General features: G+C 41.5%; 1 protein-coding gene across 2 annotated transcripts in view; it reads right to left on the reverse strand.

Moving 5' to 3' along the window:
- Window positions 1–14,413, reverse strand: part of jpt1b (Jupiter microtubule associated homolog 1b) — a 31,962-nt gene extending 17,549 nt beyond the window's left edge. Inside the window, exons 1-4 of one of the 2 annotated variants that reach the window (XM_080208978.1) lie at window positions 14,262–14,413; window positions 8,898–9,049; window positions 4,757–4,884; window positions 2,226–2,265 (exon numbers count right to left, since the gene is read on the reverse strand). In XM_080208978.1, coding sequence (XP_080065104.1) covers window positions 2,226–2,265; window positions 4,757–4,884; window positions 8,898–9,049; window positions 14,262–14,317 — 376 coding nt within the window. In that variant the 5' untranslated portion in view covers window positions 14,318–14,413. Of the gene's footprint in view, window positions 1–2,225; window positions 2,266–4,756; window positions 4,885–8,897; window positions 9,053–14,261 lie in introns of both variants that reach the window. The other variant, XM_080208976.1, reaches the window with a different exon arrangement.

The raw sequence follows: 14,413 nt of genomic DNA on the forward strand, positions 1-14,413 counted from the left end.
ATCATGCCAGCAATTTTCATGCTCAAGTTGAATAATTTTCAAAAGGTGCAAACAATCCTGGCAAAAAAACTCAGACAAGTATAAAAAGGTTCATTAAAGCAGTCTAGATATTGACCTGATCTGCCATTAAATTCAGGTGTCAGACAAATACTATGGAGCCAATAGAAAAAATTTATCAAAATGTGTATTCTCAGTAAAATACCAAAAGCAAATAGACCTATAACTAGTTGTACTACCAATTTCATCCAATTGAAGTTTAGTTCAGAAGTGTTTGTGGTGCATAATGCCTTCAATTGGTATTGAGGTATTCAAATTAGGTAGAACAAGAACAGTCTACAAAAGTCTTTCATTCTCAAGTTGGAAGGTTTGGACTCAAACTTTCCTTAGTAGGGCAAGACAGCTGGTTATTACAATCAAAATAGGCTGGCAACACTCCCCAAACTCAAACTAAAACAACTACCAAGAGCGATTGTAGCAGTTCATCCAACCCTGGGCTGGATTTATCTGATAAGGATAAACTTAAGTGCAAATAAGCTGAGTGGAGAGTGTGAACCACATTCTAACATCAGAAGCCATAAAATCTGACCAGAAAGTGCATTTAACTAGACTAGAGTCAATATGCTCAAAGCACTGAAGTGGTCAATACTGCAACCTAAAACCGCTGAGTGCATTTTCAGGTTTAACAATGGAAGACCAGTTTTAAGATTTAAGTCAGAAATTCCAGTCAAAACATACTGTGTAAAATGCCCAATTAGCTGGGATGCATGGAAATTAGTACATAGCAAATGCCCTGGTAATAGCCATAATTCATCATGGCCTCCAGAGTTCTGGTTTTCTATAGGAACCCATTACTTTCCCACTTTGACTCTTCTGTACATTTTCTAACAGGCAACAAAACAAATGACAGATAAGCAAGATACCCTACAAAATCCACCATGGGATAGTTAGGTGCCAACTCCATGCTGCAAAATTCTAGCAGTTTAATTAGACTTGGCTTTAATTCTCAGGTAATCAGGAGATTAAAGAACCTCTAGTGAGCAAAGTCACTGGGGTGAAATAATGGTTAAATCCATATGCCTCAACTATGGCCATGTATGGAAATGTCATGAAGACCAACGTTCATCCTCAAGAAGCCAGAAGTGCAACAGTTATAAAGGTACTTTTCCTGATAGTGAAGTAGATAACTGCAGTTACTGTCCAGCTGCTCAAGAAACCCACAAAAAACAGTTTAGATCCAGCCCTTTCATGGAAGTCACTCCTCTTTTCCCCCATTAATTTTGCCACCATCTACGTGGTGTATGCAACCAAATGGGAATGAGTTTAAGAATTCCTGTGGCTCATCTGTAATTTAGGTGCTAGATCTGTAATGGAGTTGGTCCCACAAGTCCCCAGGAAGGAGAAAGAAAAAAAAATCAAGGCTTGACACAAAACCTTACCAATAGTCAACATTCATGAAGGGAGCAGCCAAAAGACAAGTAAATGATAGAGAATACTATCTATTACAAACATTTGTTTCAAAGTAGAGTCTGCAATGCCCAATTATAACCAGAGCCCACATTTATAACTTAAAACAGGAGTGCACAACATCCTCTTCACAAAACAGACCTAACCACAAGGATGCTTTCAATTCAATAAGTCTGAACAAATCCTGTTACAGAATTCCAAATCTAGGATTTCCTTAGAAAAAATTTCCAAGTTCCTCCATATACCAGTGGCCCTTCCAAGCTCTAGTTCCTACATAGTTATTGAGCAAGTCTTGAAGACAGCTTTTAAGTACCTAATGGTTGATAACATTCATAGGACAGATCAATTTTGGCCTAGGGTGTAAGTTATTGAAAGCTAAAAATTGCAATCACTGGAACCAGGCTAACATGCTTTTATGATGCCAAAGTATAGATCAAATTCACATATCACAGGAGCCAAAAGCAAGTGTGACTGAAGTTAAAACTACATTAAGTGTAGCAAATGAAATGGTTAACAGTGTTAGTCCATGCAAAGCATTCAGCAGTCAATAGCTGACACATGGAAGCAAGATCAGGACAGTAAACAGTACCACACAACAAAATCCAGCTAACAAAGATAACGTACTGCAGTTTAAGCTTTACATCTAAAGCATGTAAGCTTATTCATTAAACAAACCAGAAGCTTCAGAGTAGTTTTGGGAAAAGGTCGAGAAAAAGCAAAACAAATTGCCACCATGCTAATTACACTAGAATTTTACTTACATGAATCTGGACACTTCTGATCTTTCCCAGTTGTGAAGTCCTAGATTAAAAACATCAAGACATTAGAACCATAGAATCCTCAAGAGCAGGTGGCCATTTGGCCCCATCAGGTTTACACCAACTCGCTGACAGAGCATTACATCCAGGCCCACCCCCCCCACTTTATCCCCTTAATCCCATGTATTTACCCCTCTAACCACTCCCTCCCCATACTATACATCTTGGGGCATTAAGGGGCAATAAAGTCACCCAAGGCTGGAATGGAACCCACATTCCTTATGCGGAGAATCAACAGTGCTAACCACTGTGCCATCTTAGACCAATTCAAGTTGTTAAAAGAGGAACAGACAAATCGACTATACTAGTTGACCTATATAAAGCACAAACAGCCAATTACATTTTAGATACAATTAAACTGCTTGATTATGAGCATGTGCTATGACAATTCATGAGCACACGAGGCTCAATGGAACAAATTGACCATGGAACCATTAATGCTGCACCAGTACAGAGCAAGATCGAGGTCCACACAGCCAAGTAAATTCAGTTGGGGCACTACTCGATGTCTCACATTGGACCCCAATATCCTAAGGGAGAAAAATAGAAAACTATGGTTGCACCTGCAATCAAATGATAATGTTAAACCATGACCCCCATCAGGAATACAAACAAAATAAAATAGTGCTGTAAATACTAGTCACAGTACCAAATTACAGAAAACCAAAACACTGCAGGTCCTGGAAATCTGATACAGAAATTGCTGGAAATAATTTTTGCAGAGAGCAGATCTGTGCTGAATTTGCTTTCCAAAGGTGCTCCAACTGACCACAGCAATTCAGTTAGTAAGGGAGTCCTGGCCCCGATTAATATTTAGCCACCCCTTCAGAAGGGTGTTCAGCACCCATGAATGTGGGGTATACATTCACTGCAGTGTCATTTAAACACAATTAGATAGAGGACTGGAGAAAAACAATGCCAGAATGTGACAGTATTATGAATATAATTGGTGAATGCTGAAGCACAAATTGTAATGGTAAAGTGATACACTATTAACATGTGGCTTGGGCTAGAGAGGGATAACAGATTGATTAGCCAACAGGAAGCAATGGATAACTGGTAATTTTTGGGCTGATAAACTGTAAGTGCCACAGGAATCAGTGCTGGGGCCTCAACTATTTACAATCTCAATTATTTGTATGAAGGGGCAGGGAGTATGGTGGTGTCACTGGCAGATTTAGCCAAGATAGGTAGGGAGACAAGTTGATAGGAGGTAGAGTGGTTGCAAAGGGATATAAATTGATTACGCAAGTGAACAAAAACATTAGCAGATACAGCATAACATGGGAAAATGGACTTGTCCAGTTTAGCAGAGAGAATAGAAAAGCAATGCACTATTTAAATGGAGAGATTGCAGTGATGCAGAGGAACCTGCATGTTGAATATGAATCACATGGGACTGCTGTGACTGCAGTCATTGCAACAGCTTAAAACCAAGGTGAGTGGTATGCTAAGGAAAGGCTTGACAATCCAATCAGCCAGAGATAACTTCAGTCATTTAATAAAGTGCCTCAAAGGATATTGCAGAAAATTGAAGCTCATGGTTCAAGGGGTAACATATCGGCAGGGATAGAAGTTTGGCTAGATAACATGAAACAACACAGGCATAAATGGGTAATTTTTGGTTGCTAAGATGCAACAATTGGTGTGCCACATGGATCAGTGCTGGGGTTTGACACATTACAATTTAAATGACTTGGATGAAAGGGCCAAAGGTATGGTTGGCAAATTTGTTGATGACATTATATGGGCAAAGATCTGGCAAATGGATTATTGTGGGGGAACAAAATTGTCTATTTTGACAGCAAGGATAAAAAAGCAAATTATCTAAATGGTGAAAGATTGCAGTGGGACCTGGGTATCCTAGTGCATGAATCACAAAGTGAGTATGCGGTTACAGCAAGTGATTAAGAAAGTCAATAGAATGCTACTATTTATTGAGAGGGGAATTGAATACAGAAGTAGTGAGATTATGCTTCAGTTATGCAGGACATTTAAGACCACAACTGAAACACTGTACAGTATCAGTCTACTTAAGGGTGGATGTAAATGTGTTGGAAGCAGTTCAGAGACAGTTTACTAAAAAAGCTGGATTAGGAGGGTGTTTTTTAATGAGGAAAGGTTGGACAGGCTAGGCTTGTATCCACTGGAGAGGCGATCTGATTGAAACAAAATCCCAAGAGGTCTTTACAAAGCGAAAGATGTTTCCTCTTTTAGAAGAATGTAGAACTAAGGGTCACTAGTTAAAGGTAAGGGGTAACCCATTTAAGACAGATGAGCATTTTTTCCCCCTCTATCTTTGGGACTCATCCTCAAAAGGCAGTGGATGAAGAGCAGGCTCAAGTAGCTGAGTGACCTACTCCAATTCACATGTTCAGTCCATCATGTATTGCAAGATACCCAATACTCCGTTGCAAAACAATTCCTTAAGTTACAAGTCCAGCAAAAGTGAGACTCGTTTAACCGGTATTTACCAGAGTGTTTGGGGGTGTTTTCACAGTGTCAAAGATGCCACTTGTCTTGCCACCAGGAGGGTTTCTTCGTTGCTTAGGATCCGGTGTTTCAGTGGTAGCTGCTCCAAAGATGCCGCTGCTCTTCCCACCTAGGAATAGCAGAAAATTAAGACTGGACAACAGAAACACAGGAGCCATGTAACAATAGACATTTCTATACCAGTCAACCATACCTGGATTTCAGCTTTCTAAGCATATGGTGCAAAAGAAATGTTTTCTTACTTGATGATCAACTATATTGCAGCAAAAAAACCAAAAAAGGGTAGTGTTTGGCTAGGCAACTAGTTACTTACTCATTAGTATCAGTGGCATTATGAAAGTTTGCTAATTGGCAGCCGCAGCACAGCTTTCAACACATTCGTCTCATTTCAGCTAGCTATCAGAATGTATAACAACTAATACATACCAGGACAGGAACAGTAGAGCAGCAGAGCTTTGATATCCATGCAGGAATTTAACTAAATCTACCTGGAAATGTATTTACATAAAAGCTGTCTTTTCAGAAAGTGTCCAAATGGTTTAAAGTTACCCCTAAAGAACAAACAGGATAGGACATTCAGCCCCTCAAAGTCATTCAATAAGATCATGATTGATCCATATCAACTCAAGTACCAGAACATACAGAAAGCTGGTTACAAAACAGAAGCACAAGATCACAAAATTGCTACTCCATAATAGGTTGCTATTTGACCCATTGACTGTACCAGCTCACCAAACATCACAACTTAGTGCCATTCCCTTGCCTTAGCACATTATCCAAATCATCATCATCTAATGCCCTCTTGAATGCCTCAATTAAACCAGATTCTACCATGCTTCCAGGCAGTGGATTCCAGACCCAAGCCACTTGCTAACAACCTGGTTCAGGTAAAAGAACCAGGTGTGATGATCTTAGAATCCTCTACCAGAGGCTGCAACACTACTTACTGAAAAACAACTTCCATAAATCTTGAGTCCCCAACAACCATTGAATTAGCCCTTGGTTAGATCTTCTAGCATTTAGATCAAAATCACAAAATACAAGGTTACATCATATTCAGCACCTTGGAAAGCCAGTGGTACAAGCTACTCCAATCCCTGGGTTACAATGTGTAAAAGATTCTCACTTCAATGAGACACCTTTGGCAATACTGCATCTGTGGTGCTTTATATGCCTTCAGCTTCCTTATCCAACAGAGGAAGAAGGAATGTCCTCACTAGTACTGTTAAAGAGGGTGTAAACCAACATGCAGGGGGAATGGGCACCAAAATGTAGCATACTCAAATTTCAGGCTGGAGGGTGATCTGATTGTGGCCTTGAAGCACTGGAGTAACAATCCCCTTGGACCAGATAATGCCATCCCAGGGTTTCAAAGGAAGTAGGTGAGAACACAGCAGGTGCCCCAACTACAATCTTCCAAAGTTCTCCCAATTTGAAAATGTCCACTTGATTGGAAACTTGTATACATCATTCTACTGAAGAAAGGGGAGAAGGGAAAACCCTGATATTCAACCACTTAGTTCAACATCTTTCGTCATGAAATTGCTCAACTTTATAATTTGTTATGCTGACTTTATGTGCAATGCTCAGTTGATTGAAGCGTGGGTTTGCAGAGTGTAGGTCAGCCTGATCAACCAAATTGAATTAAGCTGGAAAAGCATGAGGGACTCAGGTTTAATTAGCCTTGGGTCACTGTATAGTGTTTGCATGTTCTTCCTAGTGCCTGTGTGGTTTTCTCCTGCTTCCTCCCACAGTCCAAAGACGTACAGATTAGGTGGATGGGCCATGCTAAATTGCCCCTTAGTCCCAAGGTGGGTAGGTTAGGGGGATTATACATGGGGTTAAAGGAATAGGGCCTCAGTGGGACTCTGCCAGAGAATCAATGCAAACTTGATGGGTCAAATGATTCTAAGATTCTAAATGGACAAGGAAATTTAATTTGATGCATTGTCACATGTATTGGTACCAGTGAAAAATATTGTTTGTCACATGCTATACAGACTAAGCATACTCATTATGCAGGGGAGAAGATGCAGAATAGTGTTACTCATAGCTAGGCATAGAGAAAGATCAACTTAATACAAGATAGGTCCATTCAAATGTCTGATGGCAGCAGGATGATATCAACATGGAGCTCCAGAAGGCAATTGAAGAGATTATTTAAAAATTGAAATTTATGGCATTGAAGGCAATTTATTAACCTGGTTGAGTAGCAGGGGACAATAGATGTGTGCAGGTACTCACTGGCACCACCTCAATGGTGTTCTGTTGCTTCTTCAGCTCAAGTCGTACACATGTAGAAATTTCCTCTAAACATCAGAAACCAGACCCATTCCTTCAGCCTCCATCCTAGCCACTGATTCAGTACTGTCCCTCTGCACTACCAGGCTGAAGTAGACTGATGCAATTTAAGTGTCCTATCTGAACCCAAACAGCTTCCAAACATATTGCTCCTTTTATAAACTATTGAGGATGTGGGGCAGGAGATCAGCCTGGTGAGCCAGTAAGAAAGGGAGTGAGGCGAAAAATTTGGTTCATGTCCAGTTTCACACCTCAATCTTGCCAGCCTTGTTTTCCCATCAATTTAAATATTGCTAATGTGCCCTGGACATACCGTCTAGGTTCACATATCTTAGTTCACTTGCTGGTCAGCGTTGATAATCAGGATTTTTGGGGAGCAGTGTGTACAGAGTATACTGGGAGATAAGACACCTGCAGAATGGCACTTCTGGAATTCAGTAACCATCTTCAAGTGATCTGAGACACTCCCACCCCACTGACAAGATTTACATTTCAGTCTGTGTAGTGCAGAGTGCCTACCAAGCTACCTACTGTTTTCTCACCTGACTTTGAAATTCATGTCTTGGACATAGCACAGCTTTTCAGTTATCTGAACACCTGCTTTCATCCAAAAACAAAATTTCCTGTACACTTGTCTGTTAGAGCAGCAGATTAACATTATACAGTTTGTTCTGGCAACATAAACCCAAGTGTGACCTGGATTCTCTTTGGAATTGATTCCCAGTTTCTCCAGCACAGTCAATGACTTCCCATACTCGTACTTCAATAGGTCTTCCCTGTTCCTCAACCAAAGGCAGTTTCTCTCTCCTTGCATGGTTTAGGTGGTTCTCTACCATGTCTGATCTATTTCATAACTCTTGTTCTCAACCCACCCTCTACTTTTGAGGGAAAATAGGGTTCCTATTGTCCTCACTTTCCATCTCTCCACTATTTAACAGATCACCCTTTGCCATCTCTACCACCAGATACATCTTTCCTGTTTTCCCCTTGTCAGTATTTCAGAAGGGACTGCCCCCTACATGAACCCTGGATCTACTTCTCAGTCACAACCAGCCACCCCTCCCTTTCCTTTCAGCACAAGTGATACAAGCACAACTCTTACCACTTCAGTCTTTCCATCCAAGATCCCAAATATAATAAAGCGAAACAGTAATTTGGTATTTACTTGTACTTCAATTTAGTTTTTTTATTAGCTGGTCAATATAGTTGCTCCTTCATTTGAGAAGAATGCTGACAAGATGACCATTGTGTGCACAAGTGTCCCTGAGCTGCTGGTTACTTGTCATATCAATTCTCCACTTTGCTCCAATGCTAACCTTTACTCGTGGCTTGACAGTGTATTCTAGTGAGGCTCAACACCACATTCAACTTGACACTGTACAGCCTTCTGGACATATCATACCCTCTGCCTCTATTTTGTTTTCTTTGCTGGTTCAGTTGTCTTGTTCCTTTCTTTATCCATTCATGTTGCATTCAGATGGCTGCGATGCAACTAATCATATCATCTGGACAGATCTTTAACTCTACGGGACCAACAGCACACCCTTTGGCTTTTGTATAATTAAGCCTTTTGCCATTTGACCTCTTGCCCAATCAGACCTTCCTCATTTATTCTTTTTCCTCTACCATCCCACCTCTTCACTTGTTCAACCCCTATTATTTTTCCTTTTAGTTCTGATGAAGGAGCAATCAATCTGAAATGAGTTGTTTCTCTCCTGCCACAGATGCTGCCTAACATGGTACATATTTTCAGAATTTTCTGTTTTATTTAATACTTTCAGCATTTACTACATTTTGTTTTTGCATTACAAGGTACTGCACCTGGTGGGTTGCTTCTTCTAGCCACAGGTTGGTTTTCCACTGGTGGTCCAAAGATATTCGATGCTGTTTTGTTTGAACGAGAATGCACTGGCTTGACATTTTCCTCCACCCCAAAGGAGATGCTGGATCCTCCACCAGGAGGCTGTAACACTCTGCTTACAAAATGAAAAAACAAACTTACATAAATCTCCAGTCATCATAACATTAGTAGAAATTGGTGGCTAATTCAATCATAAAAGGTTACATCATATTCAGCACCTTGGAAAGCAAATGGTACATTCTACTCCAATCCCTTCAATACAAAAAGTCAAAAGTAAAGTCTCACTGCAATGACACACCTAGCTTTGGCAAGACCACATCCACAAAGGCAGGTTCCATGATCTCACCAGTGCTGCTAAAGACTAATCAATTTCCAGGGGAACATGCACCAAAATGTAGCATGAGAGAAACAAGACTCGAGATTGAGACACACAAAGGTAGCATTAGAATAAGCAATAGTAAGGTGAGGTCAGACTAAGATTACACAAAGGTCTGAATTAAATTTGCAATATATATGTAAACATGAAGTGTGGAAAAGTTAGTGATCAGAATGCACAAACTGCCACACACAAACACGACATGGCAATAAGGTATCTGCTTCCAAAAAGGGTAGGGCTGGGTGCTAAACATTCCCAGATGGAAGGTGTTCAGGAAAGATATGAAACAAGGGAACAAAAAAGGACTGGCAGTATCAAAAGTGTTAGTGCCACAGAACAATGGTAGATTGTAATGGTTTCTTAGTGCTAAGTAAAGGTGGTATTGTACTGCACAATGAGGCCACCAACCAGAGAGAGGGGTGCAATTTACAGACTTCATTAAGTGGCGTGCCCAGTTCTGGGCTCCAAGTTTGAGAGGAATGGGAAGTCATTTGGGAGTGTACAGTCTGGTCACGTGAATAGTTCTAGGAGTAAGGAAGTTACATGAATAGATTGGAGAAGCTGGGACTGTTATCTTCGTAGAAATGATAGTTGATCTTTCTATTGGTGGAAAAATCAAAAACCAGACAACACCAATTTAAGGTGATTGGCAGAAGCAGCATTGGTGCAGCAAGTGGTTTGGATCTGGAAATGTTGAGCCCAAAAATGCATGGCAGAGGCAGATTCCATTATGGCTTTCAGAAGAGTATCATTTACAAGGTTGCAGGGAGTGTGATTTGGCAAGTTGCTTGTGCAGAGAGCTGGCAGACATGACAGACTGAATGGCCTCATGTGCTGCAACCATTCCATGGTTACAACCACAAGAGTGTGATAATGGAGGAATTCAATCATTTTAATATGAAGTAGTAATAGTCTAATTGGCCTCAAATGTATCTGCTTCCAACTCAACAAGGAAAAGGCATTGTTGGATATGACCCTGGAGGCAATGAATCATTTGTCAGTAGGTCAGCATTTAGGGAACAGCAATCAATTAATTATGAATTGTTTCTTGTTCTTTTTCCAAAGTAAAAATACTTAAGTTGGGAAAAGTCAATTAAGGGGGACCATGGTATTGTTGCTGGATTGTAATCCAGAGAACCAGCATAATGCTCTGGGGGCCAATTCCACCATGACAGATAGTGAAATTTGAATTCCATTAAAAGTCTAAGGATGACCACGAAACCATTGTCAATTTTTGTAAAAACTCCAAGAGCTTACTAATATCATTTAGAGGAGGAAATCTGTCATCCCTACTTGGTCTGACTTGCCTTATGTGATGCCAGATCCATAGTAATGTAGTTGACTCTTCAATACATCAGCAGTAGGCAATAAATGCTGGTCCAGCCAGTGACACCCACACCCCATGAACAAAAAATCTGGACTGAGAATTAAAGATTAGAAGGCAAAAATATAATGAAAGAATGGTTGCCTTAAAGTGGAAATGGTTCAGGTAGTCAAGGTACACTCAGGGCTGGATGGGTGGAGGTGGAACAAGGTCAGACATCCTGGTTGAGAAAGATGTAGAAAAAGGGAATGTAGAGAAAGGGAATGTATGACAGCTATAAAAAGATCTACTAAACAAATGAGAATCAGGCTGAATATAGAATGCTCAGGGGGAGTAAAAGGTGATACAAGAGAGGTAGAGAGAGAAACTGTAAGCTACCTTGAAAGAAATTCCAAAAGGCATATAAGAAGGGTAGTTAAGCAAGTGGGTGGGGAAAAAAATCAGATAACAAAAAGACCTACGGACACAGAGGTAGAGGACATTGCTAAGATGTGTCGTCACCAAGGAAAATGCTGCCCAAGTAACTGTGAAAGAGGATGAATACTGGAGATACTGGATGAGCTAAGAATTGAAAGCAGACACTTTGGAAGGCTGGCTGTATTTAAAACTTAAGTCACCGGAACCAAATGGGATGCACTAAGGATGTTGAGGAAGCAAGGGTGGAACTTGAAGGTAATGCCCAAAGTCTTCCCATCCTTCTGATAAAGAAACAAAAGGAACACTGGAGAATTGCAAATAGTACACCCTTGTTCAATGAAATTTCAAGAGAAGCAGTGAAATGTGTTGGAGATGACCATTGTCTGGCTCTTAAATGACAAGCAACATTCGTTGCCACATCAGCCCAAATCTGAAAGTAGCCCAACTTGCAAAGCCAGAGGGCTTTCAATATCTGGGCATTGTAAATGGAACTGAACACTTGTGACGTTATAGTACATACACATTTTAACCTTACTTTGAAGGCAAAGTTAAAGGTTGGGCCTAGGGCACTGTCCTTGCACGAATCCAAGAATCAAAACTATCTAGCCTTGTACTTGGTCTGAGTCCAAGTAGGGGGCAGCTCTGTCCATGACCTCAACATTGCTAAACTCCAATTTTACTAGGCCTCCTTGATGTCAATGGCAGTCATTCAACCTACTTCAAATTCCGTTCTGTTCATGCTTGGCTCGAGTGTAATGAGCTCTGGAACCCAGCAATACTGGAAGAACCCAATTTAAGCAGCACTGAAATAATTGGCAAGTGGCTGCCAACTATCCCTTGATTCACAAAGGATGGCTACTCAGTCACACTTTTGTGCTTGGGTTTTCATGTGACTGAAGAAACCGATTCTCACCCATAGATCTTTGGGTATATGTGGCAGTGGGAGATAGTGCCATGAAGTAGTGCGATCCATGTTGCAGAATTTCCTTTCTGTTCTGCTACTGTGCCTTATTTTTAAGGCTGGAATCTGGTGCACGATTTTGTTTAACGTGGGGACCTTGGGGCAGCATCATTGTCCATTAATACCATAGCTGTAAGGCTTCTACCTTTTGTTCAGCTGTTTAATATCACTGAGTGACATGAATTGGCTGAAGTCTGGCTTGTGATGGCAGGGAACCTCAGGAGGGAAGCCTGGTTGGAACAACCACAAGACATTTGCCTGAAAATGGTTGGAAACATTCCAGCCTAGACTTTCACTCAATTTGGAATCCACCATCAAGAAACTTTGAAACTCTGGAGGATGACTGTAGATGCTCATTGAGAATATTCCAGGCACATCAGCAGATTTGGCCCAGGCTGTGGCAGAGTTTACCCTGAGCTCACACTCATCCTGTTCCTGTATCCCTTCACCCACCTGAGCAATCTAATCTTGAATGCAGAAAGCAAACACGACCATGTACCACATTATGAACATGCATCTCTGGAAACATGCCTATTTGCACTCCCACAGCTTCAAAAGGATAAGCTTTTAAAACACTCCAATCCTACTGGAAGTGTAAGGAAGCTCACTTCAATTTAAGATCACAAGCACCACCGAATGAATTGAGCCCCAGACAATGAAGCAGGTGCCCACCTCAGAAAAATCATGTAATTCTCTATACCAAATCACAAGAAAACACTTGCATTGAAAGAATCCCACACCAGAAGTATTTTAAACAGGAGCATATTTAAAATGCCAGAAGTGTCATTAACAACTGAGACAACAGACCGCAAATGCACAACCACTCCTTCTACTTAGCAGCACCAGTGCTTAAGTTTTGAAATGGCACCAGAGGCTGAACATTAAATCTAAACCATGAATTAATCACAGCTCCGCAATATGTGCGCAAATGGCAGAATGCAATGTTTAAATAAGCAAATCTGATTGCAAGTTCTAATGATAGACAGTTTCCCAGTGCTGCATGATCACCTGGCACAGACAGTATCAAGCCAGACAAAAGGTCTACACCCAAACTCGAGCAATCTCCTCTTTACAGATGCAGACAATTTTTACATTCAGCAATCACAGAAATAATACTGATCTCAAACACAACTAGTTTCAACCATCATTACCTTCCTCTTAGGAAAAAAATTTGGGTGGGGCAACAGTAAAGAAAGACCAAGCTCCTGTCCAATCAATGGCTCTCAATCCCAAGAACAGAATTATTGAAATAAAATAGCACAACATGCATCCACTGATAAAACAGATGAAAGACCCACCCATGTTTCTGGGCTGTATATTGTTTTATGCATTGTTATGGCATGGAACATTGCTGATTCAGTCATTCAAAAACCTATCCTAGGAGTGTCAGATTCATCAATTACAACAACAATATAAAAATGGATGGCAATTTGTGTTCAAGATGTACCCTGTCAGAACCATTCAGCTGTCTCTTTACAGTCACAGTACCCTTAGGAAACAAAGAACATTTTTCACATGGGTGAAACAAAGGGTTCATTTTGCCCAATTAAGGTCAGTGCTGCAGTACTGTTTATAGATGTGCCAACGTCCTGCAGCAGCTGTTAATGGACTCCACCATTGAACCCAATGTCCACAATTGGCTGATATAGAAAACCCACACACTGCCTCAAAGAAGTAGATGTCAATTGGCTTGAATAATGCCAACAAGACAGCATCACTGGTGCCAGAAAGGGCTACATCCCCTATATGTACACCCTACAACAGGATAGGAGGCACCACCCCTAGACCAACAACACCCTCTCCCCAAAAGCAGAGACCTATCACCATCCCAGCACTAATCCCCACCCATTGGGAAAACAACCCACCACCCCCCCTGCAGATAAGAGATTAGAGACCCCACCCTAGGGAGGTCTGCAGGGATGGGATGGAGCCAAGGTGCAGATTCCACGCCCAGGATGACAGCAGCACCTCCCACTCCACCCCACCCCAGCCCCTAAAAACAGTGCAGACCCTACCCCAGAGGGACAAGAGGAATCTGACACCTCAGGACACAAGAATGTGCAAACCTCACCCCGGGGTGGGGTGGGAGAACAGGGCGGCACTAAGCCCCCGGTGTGCAGAGATGGATGTGGGATTATCCCGCGGAGGAGGGGGAAGGAGGCAGATATCCTGGGATAAATGACCAGAGGAAAGACGGGAGGAGACCCCCCTCAGTCACAAACCCATCGCGCGGATAATCGGGATACCTGGAGCTACTGCGGCCTGTCGAGTCCAGGCCCTGGTATGTGGTGGTTGTGGTCATTTCAGATGCCGGCTGCCTTCCTTTCCCGTTCTCTGTCCGTTAGCGGCTCCTTTCTCTCTCGCGCGGAGCCCAGCGCTCGCCGCTGCTTATTTATAA

Source organism: Carcharhinus amblyrhynchos, chromosome 21 (genome assembly GCF_965287045.1).
Source record: "Carcharhinus amblyrhynchos chromosome 21, sCarAmb.v2.hapA, whole genome shotgun sequence".
Classification (NCBI taxonomy): Eukaryota; Metazoa; Chordata; class Chondrichthyes; order Carcharhiniformes; family Carcharhinidae; genus Carcharhinus; species Carcharhinus amblyrhynchos.